General features: G+C 45.5%; 1 protein-coding gene across 3 annotated transcripts in view; it reads right to left on the reverse strand.

Moving 5' to 3' along the window:
• The window catches only part of DYNC1LI2 (dynein cytoplasmic 1 light intermediate chain 2), a 33,115-nt gene extending 22,191 nt beyond the window's left edge, over positions 1 to 10,924 (reverse strand). For all 3 annotated transcript variants that reach the window (XR_012428947.1, XM_045382714.2, XM_074027244.1), the window contains exons 1-4: positions 10,806 to 10,924; positions 10,594 to 10,667; positions 8,548 to 8,664; positions 1,040 to 1,270 (exon numbers count right to left, since the gene is read on the reverse strand). Coding sequence is in view for 2 of the 3 variants with exons in the window: in XM_045382714.2 (XP_045238649.1) it covers positions 1,040 to 1,270; positions 8,548 to 8,664; positions 10,594 to 10,667; positions 10,806 to 10,912 (529 nt within the window). In the remaining variant the exon portion in view is untranslated. The remainder of the gene's footprint in view (positions 1 to 1,039; positions 1,271 to 8,547; positions 8,665 to 10,593; positions 10,668 to 10,805) is intronic.
• Between the last annotated feature and the right edge of the window lie 2,539 nt (positions 10,925 to 13,463).

A 13,463-nucleotide genomic window follows, 5' to 3' on the forward strand; every position in this document is an offset into this window, starting at 1 on the left:
TAGGGAAATATACACATGCACAACAAGCCGAAAAATGAAATGTTAAACTCACTGTTTTACCAACGTGGGACAGAAGCAAGATGAAGGACAGGATAGAAAACACACTGCGAGAAATTTGATTTAAAAAGCACATCAAAATTTCTGAACCATTGCGCCACTAAGTGTGAAGATCCTGAGTGCCATACCCCAGAAGCCCTCATTAATTCACTAGAGGGGGTGATGTCATCCTGTGGAAATATGCCAGGCTGGGTGAAGCTTGCCCTGGCCAGGACGGCTGCTGCTGCTGCTGCCATGGCTCTAGCCCCTGCCCCTCCCATTTCCCTGGCAAGTGGACAGAAGATGATGTAACTGCACAGAAGCAAGGGAAAGGAAAAACAAGCTTCTGAACCACATTAAGAAAAAAAAAAAAAAACCCAAACAAACTTCCTTTAATTTGAAAGTTATTTGTTGTCAAAAGGGCTTGGATGTCCTTAGTCCAAAATAACCTTTCATGTTAACTACCAAAAAAAAAAAAAAAAAAAAGAACCTCCTATTTCTAATTAAAATGATATTTTGCTGGATTCCAAAATGAACTAAGGAGCTGAAAGCTTTGTCTTTTTTAGGACTTCCTCTAAGCCTGCCAACATGAGGGTCCATAGGGCCTTAATGGAATTCCAGGGTAGTGAACTCAAGCTGCACAGACCACAGCAAACCCTCACATCCTCTGATGTTAACTCTGCAGACACAGAGTAACAGAAAAGCTCAGAGATCCACAGAACTTAACACATTTTGGGGAGTGAGGGAAGAACTCTTATTTGAAACGGAAACCAATGAAGATAATAAATATTTATTTGTTTTCTTCAACTTGTGACACTTGAGTTACAGACTGCTTTGAATACTTTTGACTACTAAGTTTACAAGAGGAACTCTTAAATGAATGGTGCAAACAAAACAAAACCACAAAGCAAGGGAAGCCTCTAGGATTGGGAAAAGGAAGGTGATTCAAACCATCTAAAGAGACTAGTGAATTTCCCAATTAAGAAAATTATATTTTACTCACACTTCCGTTCCAGCTCCCTCATTTTTTCTGGTGGAATTTTCATTTTATCAATGTGCTCACGTAAAACACTAGCCCATTTCTGCAGAGATTCCATCACAGTCCAAGGTCTAGACATGTCTGCAACAAAAATGACGAGGGTCTCTGGCAAGGATTCAGCAGAAACTGCAAATTTCAGCAGGCCTTTGTGGTACAAGTCTCCATCCAGAATCCACACATTGCAGCGCGTGTGATCTGAGAAAAGAAGTGAATGAAGCTAGTTACCATCTAATAACGACCATCAGCACAGCTGTAGAAACAGACACATCAAGAAGATCTTGAAGGTGACAGCTATGAATTCTAAATAGAATGCAAAATTTAGTAATCCAAACCAAAAAGTGCCCAAATGCTCAGTAGACAGCAATCCTTGGTCCTGGTGCCTTTAAAACTACAGTAATATAGGGTCCAGGCATGGTGGCTCACACCTGTAATCCCAACACTTTGAGAGGCTGAGGCAGGTGAATCACTTGAGGTCAGGGGTTCGAGACCAGCCTGTCCAACATGGTGAAACCCCATCTCTACTAAAAGTACAAAACAAATTAGCCAGGCATCATGACACTCGCCTGTAATCCCAGCTACTTGGAAGGCTGAGGCAGGAGAATTGCGTGAACCCCAGGAAGTAGAGGTGGCAATGAGCTGAGATTGTGCCAATGCACTCTCGCCTGGGTGACAGAATGAGAGTCCGTCTCAAAAAAAAAACAAAAGACCAAAAAAAAAACTACAGTAATATAGGAAGTGTTCACACCTAAAAAGGTTTCCAAAATGTCTATGTAGTAAAGAGTAAGGGTATCGGACCGGGTATGGTGGCTCATGCCTGTAATCCCAGCACTTAGGGAAGCCAAGGCAGGCAGATCACGAGGTCAGGAGTTCAAGACCGGCCTGGCCAGCATAGTGAAACCCCGTCTCTATTAAAAATACAAAAATTAGCTGGGCGTGGTGGCGGGTGCTGTAATCCCAGCTACTTGGGAGGCTAAGGTAGGAGAATCACTTGAACCCGGGAGGCAGAGGTTGCAGTGAGTCGAGATTGTGCCACACTGCACTCCAGCCTGGGTGACAGAGTGAGAATCTGTCTCAAAAAAAAAAAAAAAAAAAAAAAAAGAGTAAGGGTATCTTAGCTTTCAATAAGAATCAAAAGATACTAATGTTCACTGGTCAACTATGCCACAATCTAAATAATCCATCATCCTAAGATAACAGCAATCAGTGAAGCAGTGAGCTGTGCTGAAGAGCCTATGTTTAAACAAGGCTTTCTTGTATTGGTCACACTCAACAATGCATTCACATACTATAAAGGATGCCAAAGGGACAGAAACTTTGTATTTAAATGTGAAGATAAAATCATCACTTACATAAATTGAGATATGAATTACCAGATGCCTAATTATATTAGGGAATTAGTAATTTTTTGTTATAATAATAATAGTTATGTTTTTAAAAAATCCTTATCTGACATCTTTATGGCAGTGTACATAGATAAAATTTAATGTCTGAAATCTGCTTCAAAATCATCTACTGGGGAGTAAACAAAGCAAAGAGTAAAAGTACAGTTGAAATAAAACTGATCAAGAATTGATACGTGTGCATGTATGTATGTATTTATTTTGAAACAGGGTCTGAGACACCCAGGCTGGAGTGCAGTGGCAACTGCAGCCTCAATTTCCTGGGCTAGTGATCCGCCCACTTCAGCCTTCCGAGTAGCTGGGACCACAGGCACAAGCCACCACTCCCAGCTAATTTTTTAATTTTTTTGTAGAGATAGGGTTTCCCGATGTTGCCCAAGCTGGTCTCAAACTTCTAGGCTCAAGCAATGCTCCCGCCTTGGCCTTCTAAAGTGCTGGGATTACACGCCTGAGCCAGTGCACCCAGTTAGAACTGGTCATTGTTGAAGCAAGGTGACAAGTACACTGTGGCTCATGATACCACTCTCTACTTTGTATGTATTTTTTGTTTTCTATTAAAATATATTCACACAAATGTGCAAGTGCTAAGATTTAATGAAACATGGTTGCTAACAAATACCAGGATGATCTAACTGCCGAAGACAATTATCTAAATTTATTCATTTATTTGAAACAGAGTCTCACTCTATCACCCAGGCTGGACTGCAGTGGCACGATCTTGGCTCACTGCAACCGCTGCCACTCCTCCCCCGCCACCCAGGTTCAAGTGATTCTCCTACCTCAGCCTCCCAAGAAGCTGGGACTACAGGCACGTGCCACTACGCCTGGCTAATTTTTGTATTTTTAGTAGAGATGGGGTTTCACCACATTGGCCAGGCTGGTCTCGAACTCCTGACCTCAAGTCATCCGCCTGCCTCAGCCTCACAAAGTTCTGGGATTACAGGTGTGAATCACCACGCCCGGACAATTTTATAACATATTTTTAGAAATTTTCAGTTATCGGCCGGGCGCGGTGGCTCAAGCCTGTAATCCCAGCACTTTGGGAGGCCGAGACGGGCGGATCACGAGGCCAGGAGATCGAGACCATCCTGGCTAACACAGTGAAACCCCGTCTCTACTAAAAAAATACAAAAAACTAGCCGGGCGAGGTGGCGGGCGCCTATAGTCCCAGCTACTCGGGAGGCTGAGGCAGGAGAATGACATAAACCCGGGAGGCGGAGCTTGCAGTGAGCTGAGATCCGGCCACTGTACTCCAGCCCGGGTGACAGAGTGAGACTCCGTCTCAAAAAAAAAAAAAAAAAAAAAAAAAGAAATTTTCAGTTATCTTTGAGAACTATTTTTTTTTTTTTTTTTGAGATGGAGTCTCCCTCTGTCACTCAGGCTGGAGTGCAGTGGTACAAGCTCAACTCATTGCAATCTCCTAGAGCTCCGAGGCTTCAATTCTCCTGCCTCAGCTTCTGAGTAGCTGGGATTACAGGAGTGCACCACTATGCCCAACTAATTTTTGTATTTTTAGTAGAGACGGGGTTTCACCATGTTGGCCGGGCTAGTCTTGAACTCCTGACCTGTGATCTGCCCACCTCGGCCTTGTTGGGATTACAGGCATGAGCCACCGTGCCCAGCAGAACTATTTTTTATAAAAGTACCTTGAGAACTATCATCAAAAACTATTAACTATTAATTATTAATTATTGATTATTAACTATTAACTATTATTAACTATTAATTATTAATACTTTTATTAACTATTAATACTTTATTAATATTTAATTATTAATAATTAACTATTAATACTTATTATTGATACTTTTTATTAACTATTAATACTTTTTCTTTTTGTGATCAAGTTTCGCTTTGTTGCCTAGACTGGAGTGTAGTGGTGTGCCCAAACTGGTGTAGCTCACTGCAGCCCACACCTCCCAGGTTCAGGCGATCCTCATGCTTCAGCCCCTTGAGTGGCTGGGACTACAGGTGTGTGCCACCATGACTGGCTGATTTTTGTATTTTTAGTAGAAATGGGGTTTCACCATGTTGTCCGGGCTGGTCCCGAACTCCTGGGCTCAAGGGATCTGCCTGCCTCAGCCTCACAAAGTGCTGGGATTACAGGCGTGAGCCACCGCGCCTGGCCTATTAGCTTCTTTTTCAACAAATTCCAACAAATACTTTAAAAACAGTCAGGCGCGGTGGCTCATGCCTGTAATCCCAGCACTTTGGGAGGCCAAGGAGGGTGGATCACTAGAGGTCAGGAGTTCGCGACCAGCCTGGGCAACATGGCAAAACCCCGTCTCTACAAAAAATACAAAAATTAGCCAGGCTTGGTGGTATGTACCTGTAGTCCCAGCTACTCGGGAGGCTGAGGCAGGAGGATTGCTTGAGTTCAGGAGGTGGAGGTTGCAGTGAGCCGAGATGGCACCACTGCACTCCAGACTGGATGACAGAGCCAGACCCTGTCTCAAAAAAAAGAAAAAAAGAAAGAAAACAAAACAAACAAAAAAATCTAATCTTCCTCTTTTAGAAAAATATACTTAAAAAAACCCCTATCTTCTATTAATTACTTTTGTATAAGCAATTAATAAACATGCTATAAAAAATTTATATTCATGACTTTGTATCAACAGTATAAAGTATCTAAATCTAGCTATACTTTCAAACTCTATTTTAGCGGCTTTAGTTTGGGTTCTGTGAATGTCCTCAAAAATACTGCTCTGTACCCAAAGTCTGTGGGTTTTAATGCCTACCCAACCGCAGGCATGGTTCCTTTTTTCAGCCTCTCTCCCCACTGCCCACTACACGTAACTCACCCATGTGCTTGGAGTTTAATGTGTAGCATTAAACAGATGCCCGCAAACCTGGAGGCAGGGGTCCTTTGACATGTTACATTCTACCACAAACTAGGTACAAGCCAGAGACTATTTTCTCTACCTGGGTAACTGCCTGTGAAGTGTATATTTATAACTCAATCACACCACACAATAAAAAAGACTAGGGCTGGAAAATGTATAATTAACAACAGATAAGGGCAATTCTTCCATCAAACAGGAACTTGCAAGTGGGTGGCCTAAAAAAATCCAATAAATGCAGAGACCAAGAAGTTTTTAAGGTAACCTTAAAAAAATCTGTATAGAGGCCGGGCGTGGTGGCTCAAGCCTGTAATCCCAGCACTTTGGGAGGCCGAGACGGGCGGATCACGAGGTCAGGAGATCGAGACCATCCTGGCTAACACGGGAAAACCCCGTCTCTACTAAAAAATACAAAAAACTAGGCGGGCGAGGTGGCGGGCGCCTATAGTCCCAGCTACTCGGGAGTCTGAGGCAGGAGAATGGCATGAACCCGGGAGGTGGAGCTTGCAGTGAGCTGAGATCCGGCCACTGCACTCCAGCCTGGGCGACAGAGCGAGACTCCGCCTCAAAAAAAAAAAAAAACAAAAGACAAAAACAAGAAATCTGTATAGAAGTTAAAATATACTTAAAGGCAAATAAATGTGGTCAGCACGATGCTCTGGCATGAAATATGCTTATGGTATATTGAAACAGAAGAGGCTATAGAGATTCATAGATTATCTACATCACGTTTTACACTTTCAAAAGAAACAAAAGGGTACTAGAGGTATCACCATGTCTCAAGAACTGTTACACCTGATATACCCTGTCTCATTTGTATAGGCACCATTAGCCCATTCTACAAATGAGGAAACTCAAGTACAGAGTGGTTAAGTCAGTTACCCAAAGCCACACAACTACTGGCTACAAGGCATGGCATTCTGAACCAGTTCTGTCTGGCTCCAAAGCCACAGCTCTTTCCACAGTAACCACGCTGTCCAAAAAAGACAGGAAGCAAAAGACTCAACACATGCGAGATTCTCTGGCCAGGCTCAGCAGCCCTCTATGTACAGACTCCAGTGGGCTTAGATGGGTACCCAAATGCCTCTGTCCTTACACAAGAGACTCTACCCATGCCCTCAACTTTTTTTTTTTTTTTTTGAGACAGAGTCTCACTCTGTTGCCCAGGTTGGAGTGCAGTGGCACAATCTCAGCTCACTGCAACCTCCGCCTACCAGGTTCAAGCGATTCGCCTGCCTCAGCCTCCTGGGTAGCTGGGATTACAAGCGTGCGCCACCATGCCTGGCTAATTTTTGTATTTTTAGTAGAAATGGGGTTTCACCATGTTGGCCAGGCTGGTCTTGAATGGACCTCAGGTGATCCGCCTGCCTCAGCCTCCCAAAGTGCTCGGATTACAGGCGTGAGCCACTGCACCCAGTCACTCATGCCCTCTACTAAACAGCTCTTGGAGACGGTAGAATCATGGTGCTGGAAAGGACCTTGGTTCAACTTTGTCATTTTAGCAATAAGGAAATGGGGGACTAGGTGGTAGGATCAGCCCTTGTTATATAATTGCCCATACATTGTAATCTCTACTGTTTAAATGAGTAAAGGCAAATATAAAGAAAGTAATTTTTTTTTTTTTGAGATGGAGTCTCACTTTATCACCCAGGCTGGAGTGCAGTGGTGCAATCTCGGCTCACTGCAACCTCCACCTCCTGGGTTCAAGCAATTTTCATGCCTCAGCCTCCAGAGTAGCTGGGGCTACAGGCATGTACCACCACGCCTGGCTAATGTTTTGCATTTTTAGTAGAGATGGGGTTTCACCAAATTGACCAGGCTGGTCTTGAACTCCTGACCCCAAGTGATCCACCCGCCTCAGCCTCCCAAAGTGCTAGGATTATAGACGTAAGCCACCGTGCCCGCCCTAAAGAAAGTAATTTAGTGACTACATTTTATCTTTAGGTTATACAGATAACTTTCCTACCAAAAAAACCAACCAACCAACCTAGGTACCAATGATTATTTATTTTCGAGTCACTGAAAAGATCTAACATAGGCTGGGCACAGTGGTTCATGCCTGTAATCCCAGGATTTTGAGAGGCTGAGGCGAGCGGAATGCTTGAGCTCAGGAGTTCAAGACTAGCCTGAACAACATAGTGAAATCCCATCTGTACAAAAATTAGCCGGGTGTGGTGGCACACACCTATAGTCCCAGCTACTTAGGAGGCTGAAGTGGAAGGATGACCTGAGGCTGGGAGGCAGAGGTTGCAATGAGCCAAGACTGAGCCACTGCACTCCAGCCTGGGTGACAGAGTAAAACCCTGTCTCAAAAAAAAAAAAAAAAAAAGATCTAACGTAAAACCAAAAGATTATAAAGGAGGCATTACTGAGCAGTTGTAACCCAAAACCATTACTCCAACTCACAATTATAAGAAAAAATTTTTAAATTATATGTAATCCTTATAAGAGTGTTTATCACGTGCTTTTAATCATTCTAAGCAGAAACTATTACTACTCACATTTTAAAGATGAGGAATTAAAGAACATTCCCACCTCTGAGAATCTATTCCTCTACCAGAAGAAACACAGAAAATGAGCATTTCTTTCATTCTTTCTTTTTTAAAAAACAGAGACGGTCTCACTTTGTTACCCAGGCTTGAGTGGATTGATATGGACATAGCTCACTGCAGCCCCCAACTCCTGGCCTCAAGTGATCCTCCCACCTCAGCCTCCTAAGTAGCTGTGATTACGGCAGGAGTCATCAAATCCAGCAGAAATTACCATTTCTAAACTGTCACAAAGAGACTCAGGAAACTCTCCTATGAATATACACTCAATTGTTACACTCTAAACCACACCAACTTCAGATTCTCTACTAGAACCAGGCAGAGTAACAATGGTCCCCAGGACAGCTAAACATTTCTCTCATTCAAAACTCCAAAGCTTTAAAAAATTTTTCTTACCACCTTTATGGGTACGTGAAAATTTACCTTCAGTATCTCTTTTTAAGGGCAGGCTAGCCAGAGCAACAGCTAAGTGTCCCATTACCCAGTTTTGCTAACATACTCTATAAAGGAAAGTGGGTTAAGTGGGTTAAGAAGACATATACTTCATCTATTCTCTGTGATTAACTCTCTGAGAACCAAACAGAAAACTGAGAATGCCTGGCCATGTTGCAACAACTGCACCCAAGGAAGCAGTCAAGAGTCCTGCATACACCCCCTTACCATGGGATCGATGCTTCACTCACCATCTCGGTCCTCATCATGGACGCTGAGGTAGAGATATTCTAGGCCTCTTCCTTTTTTGCCATGCTCAGCTCCTTGTAGTTTAGTCATGAGGGTTGTTTTACCAGAACCATCTTCACCTACAAAGGATGTTTGCAAGACAAAGGTGTACTGTTTATTCTGGGCAAGGATAGGGAGGCATGACACTCACATGACATGGAACAACTAAGAATTTCATGCAAAGTCTGCTGTTGAGGTCTCACCTGCTTTCATAAACAAAGGATTTTGCTGGAAGAGTGGTTGGGAGGGTAGGGAGGAGAGGGTGGTAAAGGCAGCAAATTCTAAAATCTAAAATGACATTCTACTGCGTTATCCTTACTTCACAAGGGAAATAATGAGGCAGGTCCACAGGCCCTATCTATAACTTATAAGACATGCATTTGGAGAAGTGAAAGTAAAAGGCAGGGTTAGTTTCTCACAAGATAAACTTTCACCACAAGAAAAACAAGAAATCTTTTATGATACAATTAACCTAAAAGTCCAGGTACCATAAACTAAAAAAAGTCTGATCCTACTTCACAATGGTGAAGAACGGAAGTTATTCACTTTTGATTTTAGTACATCTCCTTCACAAGCATTCTGAAGACTAAGAAACTGACGAAAATAATTATAGACCTAGCAAAACTCTTTAGTACAATCTCAGTTAATTAATAAGCACTTCTTCATCTCCCTCCACCCAAACACCACCACCTCCCCGGATCCTTAAACATCAAGGAGAACCATCGCCAAACATTACTAGGCACTTCTGGCATTTAATAATATGGAATTACAGAACATGAGAATTGAAAGGCAGTCAGTACACAGATCAAAGACCTCCTCTCGGTCTCCAATGCCTCTACCTTATTCAGGCCCTCCGCATACAGACCATGGTGAGTACCTATCAGTCTGACTTCAGTACCTGCTCATTTTGAGCTACTGTCCCTCTGCAGGCAGTGTTCTTTCTAAAACTCAGATCTGGTGATCTTGATCCCCCACTTCTTGAAGATCTCTAAGGGTCCAGTATTACCGACCACAGTCATTTCCTGAGGAAGGTCACACATTCTCGTCAGTAGCAGTAGGAAAACTACCAAGGCAGTGATTCCCATGAGAATTGGGGGATGGAGGTGAGATAACAGGCCTTTGAGAATCAGAGAACTTCAGGAAACAGCACTAACTCTTCAGCCTTCCCACGATCTGCCCCCAACTTACCTTAGCAGCCATCAACCACAAGGCGCTTCGAGCAGTTTCCAAACCCCACACCCTCTTGTCATCTGTGTCCCTGCATACTGACACTTTTCTGCAAAATACTCAACTCCCAAATCATCCTCCTTCAACAGCTCCAAGCTGTGTGATGCTTCCACAATAATCGGCATGGATCTGTCTTCCACCGAACTGAGATTCTTGTATAGTGTTTAAGAGACGTCTATGCTGAGCCAGTGCCCAGCCCACAGGTCCCAAGCAACTTGCTGTGTGAATGTACCCCAACTCCCTCACTTGAGGAGAGTGAGGCCAGAGGGATTGAGAGACCTGACTCAGGTAACCTAGCAGTGAGGGCTGGAGTAATGCAGGAAACGTCCCCAGTGCTGACTCTCTGTCCTCTGCAAAGTCCCTAAAACCTCAGACTATGCACTACTGATGAGGCTCAAAGAAGGCTCCCGTGGCCATTTCCCCACAGCTCCAAGCCCAGGTCACCTAGTTCTCCCACCTTTTCCACCTAACCTCATTTACTAGCTCCCCTCTCCACGATCTCAATTTGGTAATCTTCGAGGCTATGGAGGCATAGAACGCCAAATGACTGAAACAATGTGCCGACAACCCCAGAGCACCACTAGGCTCTCCAAAGACGGCAGCATCCCACCCTCGGGCGCGGGAGGTTTGGCCACACTCCAGCTGCCCGGCCAGGGCCGACGGTCCCTTTCCCGCCAGGCTGCGGGCAGGCGGCGGGCAAGGGGAAGGCGGGGACCTGTGGGAGGGGCGCCCGCCTCGCCCACCCCAGCGCCCTGGGGCAACGCCCCGCTGCCGGTGCTCACCGAAGACCAGGATGTTCTTGCCGGACGGCAGCTTCGACCTGGCACGGGTGGACACTTCGCTCAGAATGGAGGACCTGCGGCGACAATGGTGAGAGTGGTCAGCCCCGGGCCGGACTGGGATGGCCCGGCTCGCGACGGCCCCTCAGTGTGTCCGACGGTCCGGCCCAGCGGCCGCGGCCTCCCCGGCCCGGCCCGACCGCCCGCGACCTCACCATAGGCTCTGGCCTTCCTCCTCCTCACTGGTCAGGTCGCCGGCGGCCGCCACCGCGGGCCCGTTGGGACCCAGCAGCAGCTTCTTCTCCACCCCCACCGGCGCCATCTTGCCAACTGCAGCCACAAAGAGGGCCCTCCCCCGGGCCCGCCGAGGACCCGCGAGGACCCCGGCCGGGCCGCCCCCCGCTCGCCGTCCCCCGCGACGCGCCGCCCGCCAAGCTTGCCGCGGCGACTGCGCCACCCAGTGTGCCCTCTAGGTCTGCGATGGCCACGGGCTCCCACAGGTTGCGAGGCCGCCGAGGTGGCGGGCGACGGTCAGGCAGCCGCCGGGGCAGCCATGCGCGGGGAGGCGGTGGCAGAGGCGGGCACCGTCTGGACCGAGGGCGCTCTGACGGCCTCTGCCGGTTGAGGGGCGCAGCGCAGCGCCCCGCCAAGCTCGCGGATTCCGCTGTGCCCTCGGGGGTCGGGCAGCCGCATGACCGTAAAGCCTAGGCTTTGGGAATGAGACTGATGCACACAAAAGCGCAATTTATCTGGAGCTCACTATGTGCCAGTCACACATTATCTCACTGAATCTTATCTAACCCTTTCACAGATGAGGAACCTGAAGCTCAGAAAATTTAAGAAACCCACCTAAGAACCCAAGACTAGAAAATAACATTCGACACTTCTAATTTATTCCCCAACCCTGGACTATTATATTATCAACTTGGCCTAACCCTACTCAAGCCCTGCATTGAAAGACCAGCCTTAAGCAAGACGCCAGAATCCTCATAAATATCCTGCTTTTCCCCTTCCTCCTCGGAAGACTAGACTGTGAGTTAGTGCTCTTGACCACAGTGCATAATACACTTGGCTTTGCTTTATTAACATGCTTTTTAAAATGATGTTTTCAGGGAGCCAGCATTTCACACTAGAAGAGGAGCCCTTAATTTCCTTGGGGGCCAGGTGGCAGGTGCAGAGTGGGAAGGAAAACAAAAGGAAAGGGGATGGAAAAGGGAAAGAGCGGAGAGTAACCGAAGGAAAAACATACATTCCATTATCAAGCTTAATTTTAGGTGTGGCCTCTACTTGAGGGCTCTTGCCATTCTCTATGGAAACAGGCTAAGAAGACATTTCTAAATATCACAAGGAAGTGGAATATGGCAGAAAAGCACCACCTGAGTGGGTTTCATATGAGTAGGATTGTGATCCTGACGCCAAAAATCTGGCAGCATGAATTACGGGATAAAACAAATGGGCATATCATCTGCCAAACTGGATGTAAGGTTTAAACAAGACAATGAAAGTGAAAACCCACTGAGTTCCTCCCTTGGAAATCTGGGAAAATCAGGCAAAGTGCCCGAAGTCCTAAAAGGGGAAGGAGTGCTGAATTTTCACAGGACAGAAGATGGAGTTGAAAATTACAGTCCAGTGAGCTTAATCAGCACTAAGTGAAATTTTGTGATTAGACACTAAAGGAAAAGAGAGTACCAGATTTACACAGTATCTTTCTTTTTTGCAGGAGTACCAGGTAGGCGGATGCTGCAGATATAGCAAATGCAGATTTCAACAGGGCATTTGACAATTCACATCTTAGATGCGAAAGTGAAATCAATGCTGGATGATAGCATTGAGGCTTATTAAAGACTAGCCCAGAGGTGGCTGATGAAGAGGAGGGACCAGCAGAAGAGGCTGCTAGGGGCCTGCCCAAACCTCCTGCCCTGGCCAGCCAATTCAGGGTGCCATCAGTGACTTGGATAAGAATACAGCGGCAGTAATGGAAGTTGTGGATGACCTGAAGCAGGAAGGGTTGCCTTATCTACTGCTTGACAAACTGAGCAGAGACTAAATCTAACAAGATGAAATTTAGTAGGAACATTAAAGTCCTGTAGAAAGGTTTAACAAAAAAGCATATGAAGGCCAGGTGCGGTGGCTCACACCTGTAATCCTGGCACTTTGGGAGGCCGAGGCTGGCGAATCACTTGAGGTCAGGAGTTCCAGACCAGCCTGGCCAACATGGCAAAACCCCATCTCTACTAAAAATACAAAAAAACCCAAAAAAATTAGCAGGAATGGTGGCATGCGCCTTTAATCCCAGCTACTTGGGAGGCTGAAGCACGATAATTGCTTGAACCTAGGAGACAGAGGCTGCAGTGAGCTGAGATTGCACCACTGCACTCTAGCCTGGGCAAGAGAGTAAGACTCTGTCAAATAAAGTAAAATTAAATTTAAAAATGCATAGGAATAGGATAGGAAATTATTTAAAATAAAAATTATAATCTAAACGTCATTAACTATAATCTAAGAGTTGGTCATGTAGAATGACAAGAAGCATCTTAGGGTAGAACCCATAAAACCTCACTGATGCTAATAAAGAAGCTAGCCCCCCATGCAAGTCAGGCTGGATTTCTTAGGGTGACATTTCTGGACACATTTTGCAAAGACAATTATCCAGTGTCAGTGACTAAACTCCTAAGGGGACAAGACATCGTTCTGCTTGACAATTAGGTAACTAGGGCTCATCAATATGAAGGATAAAGTAACTAGGGCTCATCAATATGAAGTAACTAGGGCTCATCAATAAGAAGTAACTAGGGCTCATCAATATGAAGGATAAAGTAACTAGGGCTCATCAATATGAAGGATAAAGACATAGAGGGAGAAGAGGGGAAAGT

This window comes from Macaca fascicularis, chromosome 20, assembly GCF_037993035.2.
Source record: "Macaca fascicularis isolate 582-1 chromosome 20, T2T-MFA8v1.1".
NCBI lineage: Eukaryota > Metazoa > Chordata > Mammalia > Primates > Cercopithecidae > Macaca > Macaca fascicularis.